The sequence below is a fragment of the Pelophylax lessonae genome, assembly GCF_965119305.1.
Source record: "Pelophylax lessonae genome assembly, chromosome: 5".
Lineage (NCBI taxonomy): Eukaryota > Metazoa > Chordata > Amphibia > Anura > Ranidae > Pelophylax > Pelophylax lessonae.
The window spans coordinates 328,491,570-328,511,730 of NC_138772.1; the positions used below are offsets into that span (position 1 = coordinate 328,491,570).

Sequence of the window (20,161 nt, forward strand, 5' to 3'; positions counted from 1 at the left end):
CTGTTATAGGATGACAACTCTGTGTGCCTATTTCCCAACTTTCCTCCTGCAGGCACATATAGGCAGGTTTTTCCTCTGTCCAGTAGGTGGCAGTGTACCATTATAAAATTGGTGAGGAGTCTGTTAGGTAAAATGTCTCATCGTGGAGAAACCACCAGCTTTCTGATTGGACACTGCAAGCTCTGGCGAGCATTGGCGGCCATCTTAGTGTGGGATCTTATAAATTAGAGTACCCAAATCATTTGGGTGCACCTAACGAGTGGTAGATCAGGGTCAAAGACCCCGAAAGGTTCCTGGCGTGTAGGGTCAGCTCAGAGACAATGCCTGTACAGAGGAAACATTTCAGTATCCTGACCAGTGAAGTGGGTCTCTTTTCAGCAGCATCAGTGTTCTGTCCCAGTACACAGCAAATTAGCACCCCTCCAGGGAAAGCTGTCCTCTGGTATTATAGGGCTAAGCCTGTTGTCATTGTACAAATATCAACTGCTATATTGGCTAATACCAGTGACTATAAAAACTGTCTTTATTTATTACTGCTAACTTATATGCAATATACAACATAAATTACAACATCAAGGACTGCATGTGTGGACATTCCATGATTGGGTACCCTTGGGCCGCTACACACATAGGTTTCCAATGTAGACTACAAGTAGTCGCTTCAACACATATTAATCCTTGCATGCACTACTGTTGTCACTATCAAGAAACCCACACTAAAAAAAGCCTCACAGACTTTGCAGAAGTGGCTGCAAAGAGAGTGCAGGAGATCATGTCAGTGATCAGTGCAGCTTATGTTTATAATTTAGCAAATTACATCTCCATTAATTTAGAGTTTAGACCTCCTTTAACAGTTAGATCTTCAGAATGAAACTGTCAGCCTATAAAAAAGTAAAAGTTCTGCTAAAAGGGACCTAGAAATACCATTTTTTTTGCCAAATTATCCTCCCTTTAGTGCCTTTTGGAAACTAGTTTCAGTTACTACCAGCCTGACGTTTATGATTCTAGGGCTAAGGTCTACCAGCTGGCTTTCCCATGTGTACTGAGGTTTTCTCAGTGGCCAGTGAGGACACCTATATTGGACATGGCAGTATTAACATTTGCAAAGCTAATTTTAAGGAGAAAAAAGGAGGAGGGAGGGTTATTTGACTTATAAAGGGAAAATCAAGCATCTTGCATTGCCATGCCTTAGACAGCATAGGTAGTATATTTGAGGTGGTTCTAAAGTCAAAATTGTTTTTTTTTTAACCTTAATGCATTCTTTGTATTAAAGTGAAACTCACTCTCTCAATCAACATTATTTTTTTTTTTGTATTTGCACATTCCTTTTATTATTTTAGTGCAAGAGGTAGAAAACAGAGCCTCTGGACATACCCTGGCTCACAAAACACAGTACAATAAAAACAAAACTAAAACCATTAACAAAAAAACAACCCAAGGCTTGCTACTCAAAGTATGAATAAGAATGCTTCTCTGCAGGAGAAATATGGTCAAAAAAGAAGGAAGACATATCATCTACACTGTTAGCAACCTTCCACCTCTATTTATACAAATTCTGAGGAACTTCAGATTGATAAAACATCTGAGAATACAGTAGAAGGCAGTGAACATAACAAACTGATTATTAGTCTAATCCTGACAGAAACCGTAATTTAAAGTGAGCTGTCCGCAGGGCTATCTTTCTCCATTGTGGTGACATCAGACTCCAACCAGACATCCCATACTTTATCACATTTTTGGGGGCATTCCCTGTTCAAACATGTTTTTTTTTTGTATAAACATATAACAGAGTTTATCATCAACTTCCATGTGTTCAGAGTGGCGATAGATGTAGCTCTCCATTTAAGTATGATAGATTTCAGGGCATAAAAAAAAGTAACCTTAGTAATGTACAAACGACTCTGGAGGGAGCCAGAGCCTCCACCAGCCCGAGAATACAGATGTCCACCTGTTGGGGTATAGGGATAGTGGTTAGACATGGGATAAAACTTAAGACACTTGTCCAAAAAGGTTATAGGGAACCACATGACCAAATTATATGGAGGTATTTGGCCAAATCTGTTTAGCAGTGCCAATAACATGGTGGGCAGTCCGAATAGATTTGATGGAGCCTATATGGCATGAAATGAAACTTATTGTAGTATTTTAAACTGGATCAAACGATCCCTGGAAGACACCAACTGTGAGAAGGGATATGCCCATATGTCCTCCAAGTCCTTGTTGTCCATCTTTGCCAGCTCCACCAATCAAAAGGAACATAAACTGTCTAGACCATTTTGCACAGCAAGCTATAAGTCCTTGTAGATGGTTGATAGTGGTTTAATAAGGGATTCCTCCCGGAGAAGCGACATCATGTTGAATTGATGTATAGTTAAGGGAGAGCTCCCAAACTGTGTAGTATAGACATGGCGCAGCTGGAGGAGCTGGAAGAAGTAGGAATTGGGCAAAGTATATTTTTGTTTAATATACGTCTACAATACGCCACTCTCACAGATATGGGTCAAATAACAGACAGGTTGGCAGCCCAGAGGATGGAGAAAAATTCAGGTAAGGTGGGGTTTAGCCATAGTGGGATATTAGGGGAATACTACCTAGATCGATTTTAAACAGGAGGAGTTAGCGAGGTGCATGCTGCAGGCTGCGGAGAGGTGTGCAAAGCGCCTGACGTGGGAGTTTTTCCATCTCCAGATTTACATTTAATGAAGGGCAGAGGCCCAAAGTTAATGATCCGGATCAGGAATCCTGATAGGGTTGGATGTATCCAAATCCCTGTCCAGGATATTATTAAAATCTCCAGCTATCAAGACTCTAGAGACAAAAAAGGTGCAAGTCTGTCATATACTAGATACAAAATGGTAGTTGAGAAAGAAGGAGCACATATACATTAACAAAAGCAAACAACTTAGCCCTTATGTCCAGTAGTAGGATGGTATGGTACTGTATTTTCCGGCGTATAAGACGACTGGGCATATAAGACGACCCCCCTAATTTTCAAGTTAAAACATAGGTTTTGGGCTATACTCGCCGTATAAGACTACCCCCCTTCCGAAGCAAGGCAACACCATTGAAAAACATCAGATTTCTCATAGATCTCCAAGGTACCCCAAGTACTGTAATACATGTAATCTCTCATAATATCTCCAAGGTACCCTAAGTATAAGTATTACCAGTAGATGTAATCTCAAGATGCTGGCTGTGCGGGAATCCTGTACCGGTATACCGTATGTACCGTAGCCTCGGTTACATACAGTGTACCGCGCTGAGCCAATCAGGGAGAGCGATGTATTCTATTATTGAATGCAAAACCTGCTCGGATTGGAGTCAGAGAGGCGGGCTGATGTTACTCCGCCAATCAGAGCAGGCTTTGCATTCAGTAATAGAATACATCGCTCTCCCTGATTGGCTCAGCGCGGTACACTGTATGTAACCGAAGCTACGGTACATACGGTATACCGGTACAGGATTACCACACAGCCAGCGTCTTGAGAGATTACATCTACCAGTAATACTTTTACTTAGGTTACCTTGGAGATATTATACTCGGCGTATAAGACGATCCCCCATTTTTGGGGAATTTTTTTGAGGTTCAAAAGTAGTCTTATACGCCAGAAAATACAGTATATTGGCCCTTAGGGTCAGTGATAACATGCTCGACCTTGAATTGTAAGGACTTGTTTAGGAGGATAGTGACCCCCCTGGCATAGCTGGAACAAGTGGCATGGAAGCATTGTCTCATCCATTGTTTATGGAGGGACAGGGTCCTACTACCCATCAGGTGGGTTTCTGGAACTGTAGTGTAAAATAGAACAGAAATCCATGAAGAGTAAACTCTATAAGCAGCAAGCAAACAATACCCTACCAACCAGCAAAAAATAAAAGTGCAGGTCAGTTTCATTCCTCAACAGGTAACGAAGCAGTCCGTATGTGACATAGAAAAAGAAAGCTAGTCAGTGTTAAAGTCACCAGTTCTTTTAATCCAAAGACAAACTCGGGAGGGCACATCTGAACTATAGTAGAATATACACCTGTGCCTGAATCCTTCTGACAGGAGCACAACACTGTTAAATAGAGGAGAATGAAAAACAAAAATAAAAACAAAAACAGCTAGGTGGCTAAAGTCTGGATGAAGTCTGGATGAAATCTAGGATAACAGTGGCCTAGCTGTTCAGGTCCTAAGGTGCAATCGTAGGCTCATAGGAACATTCAGTAAGACCCCCCCCCCCCCTCTTCCTCCCCCCCAACATGGACTATTTTTAATCCTTATGCTGCTAGCATTAGTTAATATATAGGAAAGTATATAATATTTACTTGTTTTAAACTAATTTTTGATGTTTCTTCAGTTGCTTCCTGGTTTCTTGACTAGGCAAATGATGTCATACATCCCAACAGTCTTCTGGAGGGGGAGAGGGGTTTTCTCAGATAAGCACATCCTCCTGCTTGGATGGATTCCAGAAAGTAAATGCTACATGAATCATCTGCCCCTGCTTAAGATGGCCATGACCAGAAATGCTAGGGGGGAGTTTTTCAAAGTGATCTCTTAGCAAAATAAAGCATTGAGACGTGGATAGATGGGCGAGTTTGCTTTGAATATTAAAAATTAATTACATTACATTTTTGCTTTGTGGTGCTCAGATGCACTGTAGTTCAGCTTTAAGGTAAAAAACTGCCCACTATCTATCCTACTCACCCCTATCTCTAAACACTTACCTTACTCCCCTGATGGCTTCAGCCATGTCCCGGCTGCTGCACCACCCCTCTCACTTCCTAGTCTCACGGGAGACACATAGCCATAGGCTCCTGCTGCTGTCAGTCAAACTCGTCCATGGCTCCCAACTTGCTAAGAAACATCTGGAGAAAGAAGGAGTGCGCAGTGCCAGCAGGGGATCACCACAAAGGGAATAAGGGACCGCTCTGTGCAATATCTCCTCCCTTCTCCAAAGTAACAGACTGGCTCCAGACTGCACTGTCCACTGTTAAATGTTGTTAAATGTGTTAAACTATGAAAATATTGAGAGTTTAATATTACAGGAAGAAATGTAAAAGTTTTTTTTCTTATAGTACATGTACCCAAAGGGTTATCTCTGCCAGGTTTAAAGTGATTGTAAAGGTTGTGATTTATTGTTTTTAAATAACAAACATGTTATACTTACTTCCTCTGTGCAATGATTTTGCACAGAGCAGCCTCGAACCTCTTCTTTTTGGATCCCCTGCCGGTGGCCCTGGCTCCTCCTCCGTGCTGAGTGCCCCCCAATGGCAAGCCTTTTGCTTTGGGGGTACACTAGCAGGCTCGCTCCCGAGCCATGCTCCTGTGAATGGACATTGTTCATTCACACACAAAGTGCAGCTCCGCCCCGCCCCTCCCCGCTCTCTCTTGATTGGCTTACTTGCTGTGATTGACAGCAGCAGGCTCCCACTGCTGTGTGCGTCAATGAGGAGAGAGACATCCGGGAGAGAGACGCTGCGCATATGCACATCGCTGGATCGGGATGGGGCTCAGGTAAGTATAAGGGGGGCTGGGGGAGCTGCACTCAGAAAGCTCAGGTAAAAAAAACCTTCTGCCTTTAGAACCACTTCTAAAATATCCCTTGTACCAAATTAAGTTCTGCTTTGAAGTTTAGTAAATTTTAATAAAAAACACACTGGATTTCTGTTATTTTAGTAGGAATTATGCTCACAAATTATAGATAAAAATTGTTATGGTATTGTCTATAATGCACATGCTTTATGGGGTATTTAAATAAAAATGTAGCACTCCATATTAAAATTTCTCAAAAAAATACATTTTGTTCCATGATTTTTCTTAAAGTCCCCCCTTGCGATGGAGCTGTGCCCACACTGCAAGGGTTAAAAGCTCATTTCTGTCTAGGGCAGTGTTTTTCAACCGTTTTTCAGTTAAGGCACCCTTTCAAATGATGCACAATCTTGAGGCACCCCATTCTAAAATGTAAAATAAATTAATCGTTTTACATAATGCAGCGCCATTGACACACATAGCATTAGAGATGATCTCTTTTATACACCTTTGCACACTGGTACTGACTAGTATTCCATGTTTCTCCTCTCCCTCAGTTTCCCTCCCTCATTCAGCTAATATGACCCCAGTGCAGAAGGGGAAGGGCAAACAATCCTCAGGTGCAAAAGGTCTTCCTTATCAATTTAAAATATCAAAATAAAACATGTGGCTTTGTGTATCAAAAAAAAAAAAATGCAGGCGAAATCCAACTGCCAGCATGCTGACAATTTTGGGCAATTTGAGGCAAAATTTTGAATTTTGTCAAGGCACCTCTGAAGAGCCCAGAAGGCACCCTGGTTAAAAAAAAAGCTGGTCTAGGGGATGGTAAAAGCATTTTAATTGCCTGACACTTCACTCCCCCCTCGACACAAAGCAACCCCCCCATGTTCCAGCAGTGAACTCTTCTTCCGCAACCTCATGTTCATTCTGCGTATGATAAAACTACCAGTCCGAGGTACGCAGTCCCAGCAAACCAATGCTGGAATTCGCCAGATCAAATACTTTGTAACCATAATGCACTGCCTGTCCTTTGAATTAAGGTTACCTAGCTTAGATGAGCCAATAGGGGGATTTTTGGATAAGCCAGCCTTTCACTAAAAAAAGGGTGAGGTCACAGCAACCATATTGAGAATGTGTTTTTCTTGTGATAGGAAAAACAGTGCAATTAGTGTAAGGCTTGTAGGCACTTGCCGGTCTGGTAAAGTAGACAGGGCTTCTGTTAGAAATGACGGGGCCCGTACTGCCTACCTGATGGCTCCCTCCTCCCAGAAAAAAAAATATTAAAACAATATTTTCACTAAAAATACACTAAAATCATTATTAGCGGACACAAACACAAAAAAACGTACACAATTTCTGCTATAAAATGTAAAACTGTATTGAAGGAATAAATAAATAAAGCTCTGTGTGTGAATGAGGTTTTGGGGCTATTTCATATGGGTGTTGTGGCCTATTCAGTGTAAATCAGTGTGTTTTTTGGCTGGAGCTGTGTGCAGGTATCCTATGCTATTCTATGGGAATGCAGAAGCTGTACGAACACAGCTGCAGGCCCTAATTTTACAGTAAATCTGTAAATAATGTTTAAAAAAAATATTTAAGAAATAGTGATGGCATGGATGAGAAAATGTTAATGTGGGACATGCCCAGGAATGGGAGCAGATGAAGTGCCAAGCTGGCATACAGGCACTGGGGAGTTAGGACATTTTTTTTATTCTGCATCAGCAAAAACCTGGCATGGGAAGGTTATTACTGGAACCATTGGGTGGGGTGGATGCTGACAAGCGCTGTGTTTAAGTTTCAAGGTTTCACTCTGCATAAGGGTAGACCTATGCCGCCGGCCCGCCTGTCTCTTGTCACTGAAAATAAAGACTCAGAAAAAGGCCAACAAGGACAACAGGGGATTAAAATAAGTCCCTCACCAAATGTTAAAGATCCAAATTCGAATATTTTCCCCATTCCCAACTTCCATTTTTTTTACCCAGTTTGCACTGTGGTTCCTGCCCATGTTTGCTTGGCTAGAGCAGGGACAGCCTTACAATTTAAAAAATAAATACAGTAAATAAAAAAAATTATAAAAGAAGTAAATCTGTAAATATTTTAAATAAAATTGAAAATACCTAAACAAAATTGTGATGTTGGGTAGAAATATGTTATTGTAAAATCAACAAGGCTATGAACTGCAAACCCGTGCCATTCCTTCAAGAGTCCTGAGAGTCCTGTGCCATAAACAGCGGCTCCCATGCGCATGCGTCCGAGAACCGGGCAGGAAGACGGGGAGAAGATAGAAGCTCCTTCAGCGGTGACAGTGTGTCGCTAGAGGGCTTCGTTCTAAGGTAAGTTCCAGATTGTTAGCATGAGACCCAGTATTCTCAATGAGACCTCGGTCTCTGTGCTAGAAATGCACTTTGTAGCATGGTCTCTATACAAACACAGGGGTGCATAACATACAGTTATGTGGCCCCACAGAAAAAGACCCACTTCTGTGAGGCCACATATATGCATACATTCATCAGGAAGGGGTTAATTCTTCTGCTCGTATGAACTATGAGCAGCATGCAAATGCAAAATGGCATGCCCTGTCATAGAACCATCTAGGGGCAGACCAAAAAATTGTATGAACCCTACCTGCAGCAGTCATGACTTGTTTGGACTGCAATCCAAACTGAGCTAGTGTCGGAAATCCAAACCCTGAACCAGCCATTAGAATCGATTAGTCCATATAAGCTAAGCACACTTCAGAGGCAAGAACTTTCCTGGCACCTGAGAGGGTACCACTTCCAAAGGTGATTAGCCAAGGGCAGGAGTCCATCCCACATCTATACACCTATAAAATTAGGTGGCATGGAACTGAACAATGTAATTCATTTGGAGCTTGTTCCAAACATGGTTTATGCTTTTGTTACCTAATTTATTTTGTAATTTTTGCTCTGTACATATTTTTATGCCCTGCCCGCCTAGAGATATTAAATTTCAAATTTATTTTGGCCTTCTGTGTATTAAAGTGAAGTTGCATTTTTTTTGTGTTTATTAAAAGTCAGCAGCTACAAAAAGTGTAGTTGCTGACTTTTAATAAACACACACTCAGCTGTCCCAAGATCCAGCAGTGGACTCACCCCAGACATTTTCAGCCCATGTCCTCCCTCAGAGACGCCGGCATCTTTACTTTTGGCACCCAGCTGTGGCAGCTTGTGGCTTCGCAGCCAGGTGCCCATTGGGCATGCGCGAGGGGCACTGTGCTCTGTGATTGGTCCCAAAGTTTTCTAGAATCTGTTATGTGTCCCAGAAGACTTCGGGAGGGAGAGGGGAAGGAGAACATCCGATTCTTATCTCCTAAGGCGACCGGAACAGAAGTGGGAGTGGGTAAATATCCAAATCGGGTATCTGCTCCCCATCCCCAAAAGGGGTTTCACAAACAGGAGTCAGGGAGGAGGCCTTAAAGCAAATCCACCTAGTCCTGATTACCTGGGGGTAGTCAGTGAAATATATGATATAATTATGATGTGGCTAGTTGGGATCTTTGTCCCAGAGCTGCAAAATGAATGGCCACAGAGAGGTGGTAATAATAGAGCAATGTTCAAAGAATTGTCCCTTGTCGTTGAATGTAAAAGGGATTTGATTGTTTGGGACATGTAGTAATAATAGAAAAATGCAAAATAATAAAGAAGGTCCTGTTCCAAAGACTGGGGAATGGGTGGCATAAAGACAAGGTACATCAATGAATATAGGAAATAGAGGAAGAGTTGAAAAGTCCAAGTGGGAAAAAATAGAGGTGAAAATGGCCAACAGTGAGGATTGAAAAGGAAACCTAGGGGTAGCCAAAGCTTTTGAGGAGTTGTAGTGCTATGGAGAAATATGTAGTAAGCAGTGCTATGATGTAAATATTAGCATTTATTCCATCTGCGTAAAATGATGATTACTACGTGACACTATTTATATATATATTTATATATATTTTATTTTGCAATATTAAGTTAACTCTGAAGATAATTACATCATTATAATGTAATTATGAATAAAGGAAAAGGCATGTATTTAAGCCATGAACATGATTTTAAATCAAATGTAATTATATTTATTTGCAAATGTAAATGATAAACATGGATTTGTTGATGTTACTTAAAACTTTTAAGTCATCCTTTAAAATAACAGTTGTCAGGTTACTCCTTTGTTTATATTTCCTTTACATATAACCCTTTCCATTATATGCATGTATAGCCATACATTATGTATCCTATAACATATGACATAATATTATATTTACATCATTTTACTATTTTGATAAATTGTTATGTATTGCACTTCTTAACAAGCAACTGAATATACCTTTTATTTGGACCTCTAACATTGGTACTGTGCATGCTTTCTTCTCATACAAGAAAATAGACATATGCATTTAAATATCACAACAAAAATATGGTCTAGGGAGCTCAACCTTCAATGTAATCACAGAGAGGTGCAACCAGGGCTTTTTTTCAGCGGGAACGCGGGGGAACGCAGTTCCGGCACCTCCAGTCTGAATGTATGCAATGGCAAAGGGGTGCTGGGGTCAGTGGGGTGAGCTGAATGGCCTATCGATGCTGGCTGCTGGGGGATCTATTGTTGCTGGGGTGAATCTATTGTTGCTGGAGGGCATTTTGTTGGGGGGTGGGGGGCTATTGTTGCAGTGGAGGATTTATTGTTGCGGCGGGGGGGGGGGTCTATTGCTGCTGATTCCAGTGGATCTATTTATTTTACTGCTTTTCTAGTCATCATTAACAAATTACCTAGAACCACAACATGATACTTGGTTCTGTATTCTCTAAAGGGGGGGGGGGGGGGTACTGGGAGGTGGGTAGGGGGTGAAACCAAAGGACAGCGCTCGGAGGTGGGTAGGAAGTGGAGACAAGGAGTGACTCAGAAAAGGGGAGTACCTGCACCTATTCAAGGAGAAAAAAAGCCCTGGGTGCAACCATAAAATAATATGTATTGTGAGTTTGTGAGTTATGGGTCTTAGATTGTAAGCTCCTTGAGGGCAGGGACTGATGTGAATGTATAATAAATATGTAAAGTGCTGCAAAAATTGATGGCCCTATATACAGTAAGTGCCTGTAATTAAAAATAAAATAAATAGATAAACCCATAATATACACCTTCATGATTTTTTTTAGTGGCCATAGACACTATCAACATCATTAAAGAACAGTTCTGTTTAACTAACTAGAATTTACTCTGCTATAATCAGAGCAATACAAGATAAATGTTGATTATTTGCTGTGGGTTGCTACACTTAACCACTTCCCGCCTGCAGTATAGTAAGATGACGGCGGGCGAGATGCACTCTCGTTCTCGGTAAAGAGCCGATAACATGGCTCTTTACCCATGTGACTGGCTGTGTCCAATCACAGCCGGTCACATGTAAACAAGGAAGTGCCCTTTATCGGCTCACACTGACAGAGTGTGTGGCGAGGAGAGCCAATCAGCAGCATCTCCTCGCAGGGGAGACCTGTACAGGTATTTAGGGCACTGATAATCAGTGCCTGATTACAGTACAGCCCCAGCAGTGCCGATCATTGACACCAATCAGGGCCCATTAGTGATGCCAGCCAGTGCTTCCTTTCAGTGCCCATCAGTGCCTGCTCATCAGTGCCGCCCATCAGTGCCCATCAGTTCTTCCCATCAGTGCCGCCTATTTGTGCCGCTTATCATTGCCCACCAGTGCCACCTATCAGTGCCCATCAGTGCCACCTATCAGTGCCCATCAGTGCCACCTATCAGTTCTCATCAGTGCCGCATATTAGTGCCACCTATCAGTGCACATCAGTGCGGCATGTTAGTGCCTCCTCATCAGTGCCACCTTATCAGTGCCCATCAGTGCTGCCTCATCAGCGCACATCAGTGAAGGAGAAAAATTACTTATTTACAAAATTTACTGACAGAAACTAAGAAAAATATATTTTTTTTTTCAAATTTTTGGGTCGTTTTTTTATTTTGTTTTTTAGCAAAAAATAAAAAACCCAGCAGTGATTAAATACCACAAAAAGAAATTTTGTGCGAAATATTTGTATGAAACAAAATGATAAAAATGTAATTTGGGTACAGTGTTGCATGACCACGCAATTGTCATTCAAACAAGACAGTGCTGAAAGCTGAAAATTGGCCTGGGCAGGAATGGGGTAAAAGTACCAAGTAGGCAAGGGGTTAAAGCAGAACTACACTGAATCTGAGCACAACAATCCAAAAACCCTATTTCATTCATTTTTGAAATTCAAAGCAAACTCCCTCATCTGTCTGTCCATGCTTTATTTTACTGAGAAAAAACTTTGAACAATGCCCCCCTAGCATTCCTGGCTGTAACCATCTTGAGTAGGGGCAGATGATTCATGTAGCATTTATTTCCTGGAATCCATTTTCCCTTAGCTCAGGCATGTAGGCAGGAGGGTGTGCTTAGCTTAGAAAACCCCTCCTCCCCTCCTGAAGATCCCTGGGATGTATGACATTGATTGCCTACGCCTGGAAACCAGCAAGTGACTAGAGAAATGTAAAAAAAAATGTTTAAAACAAGCAAATATAATATACGTTCCTATCTATTTCCTTTGCTAGAAACATCAGGTTTAAAAATAGTCATTGTTGATTAAGAGAGTGAAGTTCTGCTTTAAACCCAAAAGCAAATATTTATTATATTGTAGCTTACCCATGCTTAGATGTGATGATGTTCTTTTTCAGGCTTTCACATGCTGATTTCACAGACTCCACAGACAGCCTAACTCTCCAATAAGAAGCAGAAGTTGAATACAGTGCAGTGTTACTACACAATATATAGCACAGAGGATGTTATTCCCATACATCCCAACTTTTTGAGATGGGAACAAGGGACATCTATGAGCAAAAGTATGTAGCCATAGGACACACCCACTGCCACACCCCCTTACAGGAGAATGATACAAAAAATACTAGTTAAACCCACTAAAATGCTTTTTTTTACCACTACTATTCCATTATATTGGCTTTTGAAAGTTACATATGCATCAATTTAGAAATTGAATGAAAGGTTTAGCACTGTAAAACCCTTTTTGAAAGATAAATAGTGCATTTTATGTACAACTTTATAGATACCAAAATGAGGGACAAATGAGGGGGAAAGAAGGACAGAGGGTCCCAGTTTACTATGCTTCAGTTATGAATAAACACAGTGAGTGAGTGTGTTCACTGTGTTCATTTAGAAAAGGAAGGCACTGGTGAATGACATATTTACTAGAGCCTTCCCAACTCTCCATCCTGAAACACCCCCTGCAGCAGCTTGGGGGAGAGGAGGGAAGCCTGCAGCACTGAGGGGGAGGGGGCAGGGTCAACACAGGGGAAGCCCTGGCAGTAGGGGGAATTTGTACTGCACGTAGTGATTAGGGTGTGCCCAGGCACACCTGGCTCACCCCTTGCGCAGCCCTATGCAGTGGTTAGCACTTTCACCTAGTATTTCACCAGTATTCGGCTGCGAGGTGCTTCCGCGCTCCACCGGCTGAAACCACCTAACCGGAAGTGACGTATGAAGCTGCTTTGCCGCTCTACGCGTTTCGTCACTGCGACGTCATCTGGACCGCCCCAGGTGACGTCGCAGTGACGAAACGCGTAGAGCGGCAAAGCATCTTCATACGTCACTTCCGGTTAGGTGGCTCCAGCCGGTGGAACGCGGAAGCACCGCGCGGCCGAATACTGGAGACACACCAAACAAGCTGACGGTGAACTTCCTAACAGTGAGTCGCTACTAATCTTTTCCCTCAATGTTGTACTATACTACGCAATGGAAGCTCTTTTGGTCTTTTGTACACTGACTCCCTATATGCAAGCGCAACGACATGTGCGGAACAACCAGCTCTTACAGGCATCAGGAGAAGGGAGACACAGTATACTAGAGTGAGAAGGGAGAGGTTATTGGTAAGTGCTTTACCCACGGTATTAGCACTCCTCACTCTCAGCACGCGCTACAGGCGTTTTTATTCTCTCACTTTACACTGTATATTGTTTACAATATTCACCACGGATGTCAGTTTCCTCTGTAACAGGAGGCCACAATAAAGATTTTATTGTCCAAATCACTCAATTGCACTTAGCACTTTTTGCACTTGCCACTTATACATGGTTGTGTACATCCGATGAGTGATACATAGACGGTACAATCTAATCGGCATACGATAAAGTACCATCTTTTTTATATCTGCACTAAATTGCACATTTAATATTTTAACAACAAAATATTTTATTTGCACAATATTTGTTCACCAATAAGCACTGTGCACTTTCATTTTGGATCATATACAACGAAGCAATTCGCTGTGCAAGGTGGTAGCGCCCCATACCAACACCTCCCAAACCCCTACATTTCTTTACCCTTGTGGTAAGTTGGAGGCAGCACAACCATCTGATCCCCACATTCTGAATTTAAACACATTGGTTCAGTATTTGTGTTGCTATCCATAGCGCGGGTGCACCCCAAACTTTTATTTTACCAAATCTTATGAGACCTCCCAAGACAACTAAAATACTCAGAATAAATTACTTTGTAATTGATTTGTGCATATTAAATTTATTGTCCTCATTTCAAAATTGGGAAATTTTTGTATGGGTACCAAAAATTTTAAGTTCTATTAGAACAACTCGAAATCCGCTAATTATAATGATTTATAATACATCAATTTTTTTCAGTACTTCTGTTTATATTTTTTTACATCTCAGTTTGTATAATCTTTTTTTCTGTGTGTTATCTAACATCCCTGTTAGGTCTGTCTTCTGCACGTCTTGTTTATGTGACCCTTATAAATAATCTTTTTAGTATTTCCTTGCTCCTATGTTCATATGGTGGGCTGGGTTTGAAATGAGTTGTAGCATGTGACATCAGACAGGTTTAGGCAGTCTGTTTATGTATGACAGAAAAGGGCTTCTGGCATATACTGACTGATCCACTAAGTGAAACAGCAAGTCAGATTCAGGGGCTGTAACAAACTCTCATAGCATTGCACTAAGCCTACTCTTTATAAGGAACACTCCAGGTATGCAATGAAATAGCACCTTTGCTAGGACAGTGCATGATCATTTGCAAAGGTAAGTTACTTTATGAAACAATAATGATTTGGTTTTTTAATAATGAAACATCTTACGATATTTTTATTCTTGAAATGTACATGGGGTTGTTTCATGCCTTTTAGGCAGAATACAGATAATGTTCTAAATGATGGCAGCTTGTTTGAATTTGGAATCTCAGACTGGTATAATGATAAATTCCTAGGAATATACTTTACTAGAATAAAATAGCTATTGTGATTATGGCATAGTATTTTTTTTGCAAGCAAGAAATTAAGTACATGGAGGAGGGAAGCAATGCATATGTTAGCAAATATTAAATTCCTATTTTTTTTGCAAACATAAAGATGTAATATTAGATTGATTTATTTGAAAAGCTTTGCAGTAACTGATAATGGAATGGTATAAAGTGAGTTTTCCATAAATTTTCTATATTATGTTTGAAAGGTAAAGAAGTCATTGAATGATAAAATCAGGATAATGCTGTTATGGAAAAAAGGAGACATGTATTGTATTATATGTCAGTACAAATGTATTTATGAAAGTGAACTTACACTATATTACCAAAAGTATTGGGACACCTGCCTTTACACGCACATGAACTTTAATGGCATCACAGTCTTAGTCTGTAGGGTTCAATATTGAGTTGGCTGTACGGGGCCCCATGATTTCCAACAGCAGCCCTGTGCCTGCCTTTACACCCACATGAACTTTAATGCTATCACAGTCTAATGGGCCATACACACTATAAGATTTTCTGAAGACTTTTTCCTTTAGACTCGATTCACACTAGCGCGACTTGTCAGGCGACTTGTCAGCCTGACAAGTCGCGCTCCCTCGCGGTCCATTGACTGCTACAGGAACCGTTCTAATAGGAGCGACACAAGTCGCTCCGACTTAGAAAAAGGGTCCTGTACTACTTCGGGGCGACCTCGGAGCGACTTGCATAGATTTCCATTATGTGAAGTCCATGCAAGTTGCTCCGAAGTCGTGGTGCATGGGAATGCACAAGTCACCCCCGCAGTAGTACAGAGTCGTGCCGCCCCAGTGTGAACCGAGCCTTAGACTTACCAAAACCATATAATATGAGGTCAAACCTAAACACTTTCAATTTGTATGCAATCTGGCAGGCCCTTGCACTACATAGAAAAGGTAAATCTGAAGGAAATCTACCAACAAAAGTTGGATAGTGTGTATCCAGCTTTAGTCTGTAGGGTTCAATATTGAGTTGGTCCACCCTTCAACTCTTCTGGGAAGACTGTCCACAAGGTTTAGGAGTGTGTCTATGGGAATGTTTGATCATTCTTCCAGAAGCGCATTTGTGAGGTCAGGCACTGATTTCAAAGAGAAGACCTGGCTCGCAGTCTCCACTCTAATTCATCCCAAAGGAGATCTTAGGGGTTGAGGTCAGGACTCTGTGCAGGCAAGTTAAGATCCTCTACCCCTAATTTGCTCATCTATGTCTTTATGGACCTTTCTTTGTGCACTGGTACGCAGTCATGTTGCAACAGGAAGGGCCATCCCCAAACTGTTCCCACAAAGTTGGGAACATGGAATTGTGCAAAAAGTCTTGGTATGCTGACGCCTTAAGAGTTGCCTTCACTGGAACTAAGGGACCAAGCCCAACCCCTGAAAAACAACCCCGCACCATAATCCCCCCCCACCAAACGATTTGGACCAGTGCACAAAGCAAGGCCCATAAAGGCATGGATGAGCGAGTTTGGGATGGAGGAACTTGACTGGCCTGCACAGAATCCTGACCTCAACCCAAAAGAAAACATTTGGGAAGAGTTAGAGCGGAGACTGCGAGCCAGGCCTTCTCGTCCACATCAGTGCTTGACCCGACAAATGTGCTTCTGGAAGAATGGTCAAACATTCCCATAGACACACTCCTAAACCTTGTGGACAGCCTTCCCAGAAATGTTGAAGCTGTTATAGCTGCAAAGGTGGGCCAACTCAATATTGAACTCTACGGACTAAGACTGAGATACCATTAAAGTTCATGTGCATGTAAGTGCAGGCCCAGAGCTGCTGTTATAAATCACGGGGCCCTGTGCAGCCTACCTGGCAGGGTGCCCCCCCCCCCCCTCGAATATATCAAGACAATATTTTCATAAAATCATTATTAGCAGACACAAACATAACAGATAACATGTGTGAATTAGCCCTTTTTTAATAGTTTTTTTACATTTGTTTTAAAAATAATTATACATTTTTTTAAATGTTAAAAAAATTTGCAATTACTTTATTTTACAATATTTTAATAATATATTTTATATATTTATTTATTACAATATTTTATTATTATTTTTTAAAAAACATTTTTTTACAGGACGGGGGGGGGGATACACATATAAAGGGGGGCACATGGGGAGGGGAGGCAATCAGAAGCAGGCAGAACAGGGAGGGGATTGGTGTCTGAGAAGCAATTACAAGAATGATGCCCTGTGTCTCTCCTCGCAGCAGCTGAAAGCTGGCAGGAGAGGAAGAAACTGGCTTTTAGCTGCTGCAGAGAGACTTCCTTCTGTAATTGCCCCTCTGTCCAACCGCACTTATTCCCCGTGCTGTTTGGGCCCCCTTTGTGCTTGGGTCCCCTACAGGAGGACTGGTGGTCCCCCCGCTATTAGCGGCCCTTGGCAGGTGTCCCGATACTTATGGTATTATAGTTTATATAGGCCCATTTTGCAGCAGATTAGCCCAGTGCACACTATTACACAACGCTTTCTTAGAATGGCACACTGAGGGTAGCTGTAAAGTCACCCATGATGCAGCACACCCAGCACAGAAACAGAAATAAAAAAGGGTCATGTATTTTTTTGGTTCTTTGCCATGTACTGGCAGCCCATTCATAATGACATAATGCATGTAAATGCACCACAGTTAGATCACAATCTGAAGCCAGCCTGAGAGTGGAACTATATAAGCTAATATAGCTGACCTGTTTTTAAAGGTGCACACTTTGTGGCTATCATATCAATCCTGGTTTCATTACCTACTGTGTCACTGACTTGGAACTAGAAGACAGAACAGGAGCTCAGATCTTTCATATATCAGCCAGGGTCAGAATTTCTAGTCTTAGAATCTGTCTGCCTGCCTTTCATGCAGACCCTCTTTCTTCGAATCTTTAGGAAAATACATTATTACAAGTAGAGTTCCCCAAATTTAATTAAAGTAGAATTCTGGGATAAAGACAAAAAGGAGGGCGCAAACACCTAGTGCATTACTACCTTCAACACCAATTAGTATTTTTTAAAAAAGCCAAAGACATGCTCACAAACATAAGAGGTTTTAAAGCATATCATTCACAACTCCAGTAACGGGGATACCAAATCTCTGCAGTTGGAAAGCTGACGCGTTTCGGGAGACAAACGCCCTTTCTCAGACCTCTGAGGTTTATTGACTTTGAGAAATCTGGGATAAACCTAACTAATCTTAAAATTGTTCCCTCCTCCCTTCTAACACCTATGCTGACTCTGCAGCATTTCTTATTGGCTCTCCTAACCAAGCATCCCAAAATGGGGATATCGATGCTCACAGGCATGTGCATTTCCCAGTGCTCACATGCACATAAGACTCAACTAAGGCTTCAGCACCTAAAGTTAGGCCAGCCATAGATGTTGCGATTTTCTTTCCTGCAAGCACAGGGAGCCATCCCTGCCAGGAGAACGCAATGATTAATGCTAGCGGCCGGTCCTTGCAAAACTTACTTTTGTATGGGGATAATCATTACTGGTAATACTACTAGTACTAGGGTTGCCACCTCATCCCTTTAAACAGGGACACATATTAATTACACAGGTTCTGTGGCTGATTACAGTGGTAATTAAACTCACTTAGTGCCCTATGTGCATTATATTAGCCTCTGAACCTGTGTAATTAATACGTGTCCTTGGTTAAAGGGATGAGGTGGCAACCCTAACTACTACGAGTAAATTAATGCCCAATATAGTTATACTTACCTTGTTGGTTCTAAGTAAAATTATATGCAGTACAAAAAGTCCGATTTTTTTTTTTTTTTCAGTCAGTTTTTGGAAATTCTTGCTAATAGTTACAGATTCCGAGAAAGTGCCTGTAATTGCCTCAAAAGGCTTGTTTTAGTACCCTCTGAAAGGCCCTCAAGTGTTTCTTTAACAATTTTCAGAAGTCCGCTGATTAGCAAATGCCCCACAAGACAGAGGTCAAATGATAAATGGCCCAGGTGAGTAAAAAGGTTGAATAGTACTGACATCTCACCCTCAATAATAAATCCATATAGAAGGAGGGTAAGGCCTTTTCATTTTTTAGAGTTCCTCAGCCTGTACAATATGTAAACACCGACAGGTTTTTGAACATGAAGAAGAATTGATGGCTGCACTTTCATCTATGCATTACCTTAGGCAATGAGAGTTTGTTCACTTCAGTGACTATAAATCATAGGTCCTTTGTAGAAAAAAAAACATCATTAACTGGTAATATTCAAAGTGAAGGCATTCTTTTGCACTACAAACCTAAATTCTACATTATTTTTCTTAATAAAAACACAGTAATTACGTAGGTAGAGGTTTTAGTGATGATTTAAAATGATACCTCTCTATCTGCTGACAATTTCTGTGCCTCTTGTTTCATTTAAAACATTTTTTAGATGTTAATATATCAAGAGCTGAAAATATATATTTTTTCAACAATGAACATTTACTGATGGAATTCTGTAAATGGCCATGCTGAAGTATTCTTAACCAGTTCCCGAACGCCCCCAGCATATATACTGGGACAGGGTTAAGTACTGTACCTGGTACGTGATTTGACACTTCTGGGTGCGCTTGTGCTCTACTGGCAACCCACTGTAATTAGACACAGCGGGAGCTGATCTGCAGGTACCATGGACTGGATGTACGCTGGCACCCGCCGATGGTTAGGCAGAGAACCAAAACGGCGGTATGCCTATGTAAACAAGGCAGATCACCGTTTTGTCAGCAGGGAAGGCATTGATCCTAAGTTTCTGTAAAACAGGTACATGGATCAGTGCCTTCCCCTAGTAAAAGCACTTCCCCCACAGTGAAAAAACACTCAAATTGTCGGTCTTTTGTTGTTTATAACGCAAAACATAAAAACCACATCAAATACCACCAAAAGAAAGCTTTATTTGTGGGAAAAAGCGTTGCATGACTGCACAATTTTCAGTTAAATTAACGCAGTGCTGTATAGCAAAACATGACCTGGTCATGAAGGGAGCTGAAGTGGTTAATCGTAATAGTTCCAGCTCCTCTACACAGTCCTCTCTTTTTGCCACAATCACTAACATTCTGTTGCTGAAAGGGAACTGCGTTTTTTATGCCCACTGACAATGGGAAATTTGGAAGGTGAAAATTGACTATTGCGTTCTACTTGAATCAGAACAGGTAGCAGAAGCAGAGAAAACAATATACAGTGGGTACGGAAAGTATTCAGACCCCCTTAAATTTTTCACTCTTTGTTATATTGCAGCCATTTGCTAAAATCATTTAAGTTCATTCTTCTTCCTCATGAATGTACACATAGCACCCCATACTGACAGAAAAACACAGAATTGTTGACATTGTTGCAGATTTATTAAAAAAGAAAAACTGAAATATCACATGG

At 41.3% G+C, this 20,161-nt stretch overlaps 1 protein-coding gene across 1 annotated transcript in view; it reads left to right on the plus strand.

Moving 5' to 3' along the window:
- Window positions 1–2,405: 2,405 nt before the first annotated feature.
- LOC309556511 (uncharacterized protein) overlaps window positions 2,406–20,161 on the plus strand; it is a gene marked incomplete at both ends in the record, with an annotated part of 159,225 nt that continues 141,469 nt past the window's right edge. Inside the window, one exon of the mRNA XM_082258960.1 lies at window positions 2,406–2,547. Within this exon, the coding sequence (XP_082115086.1) occupies window positions 2,406–2,547 (142 nt within the window). The remainder of the gene's footprint in view (window positions 2,548–20,161) is intronic.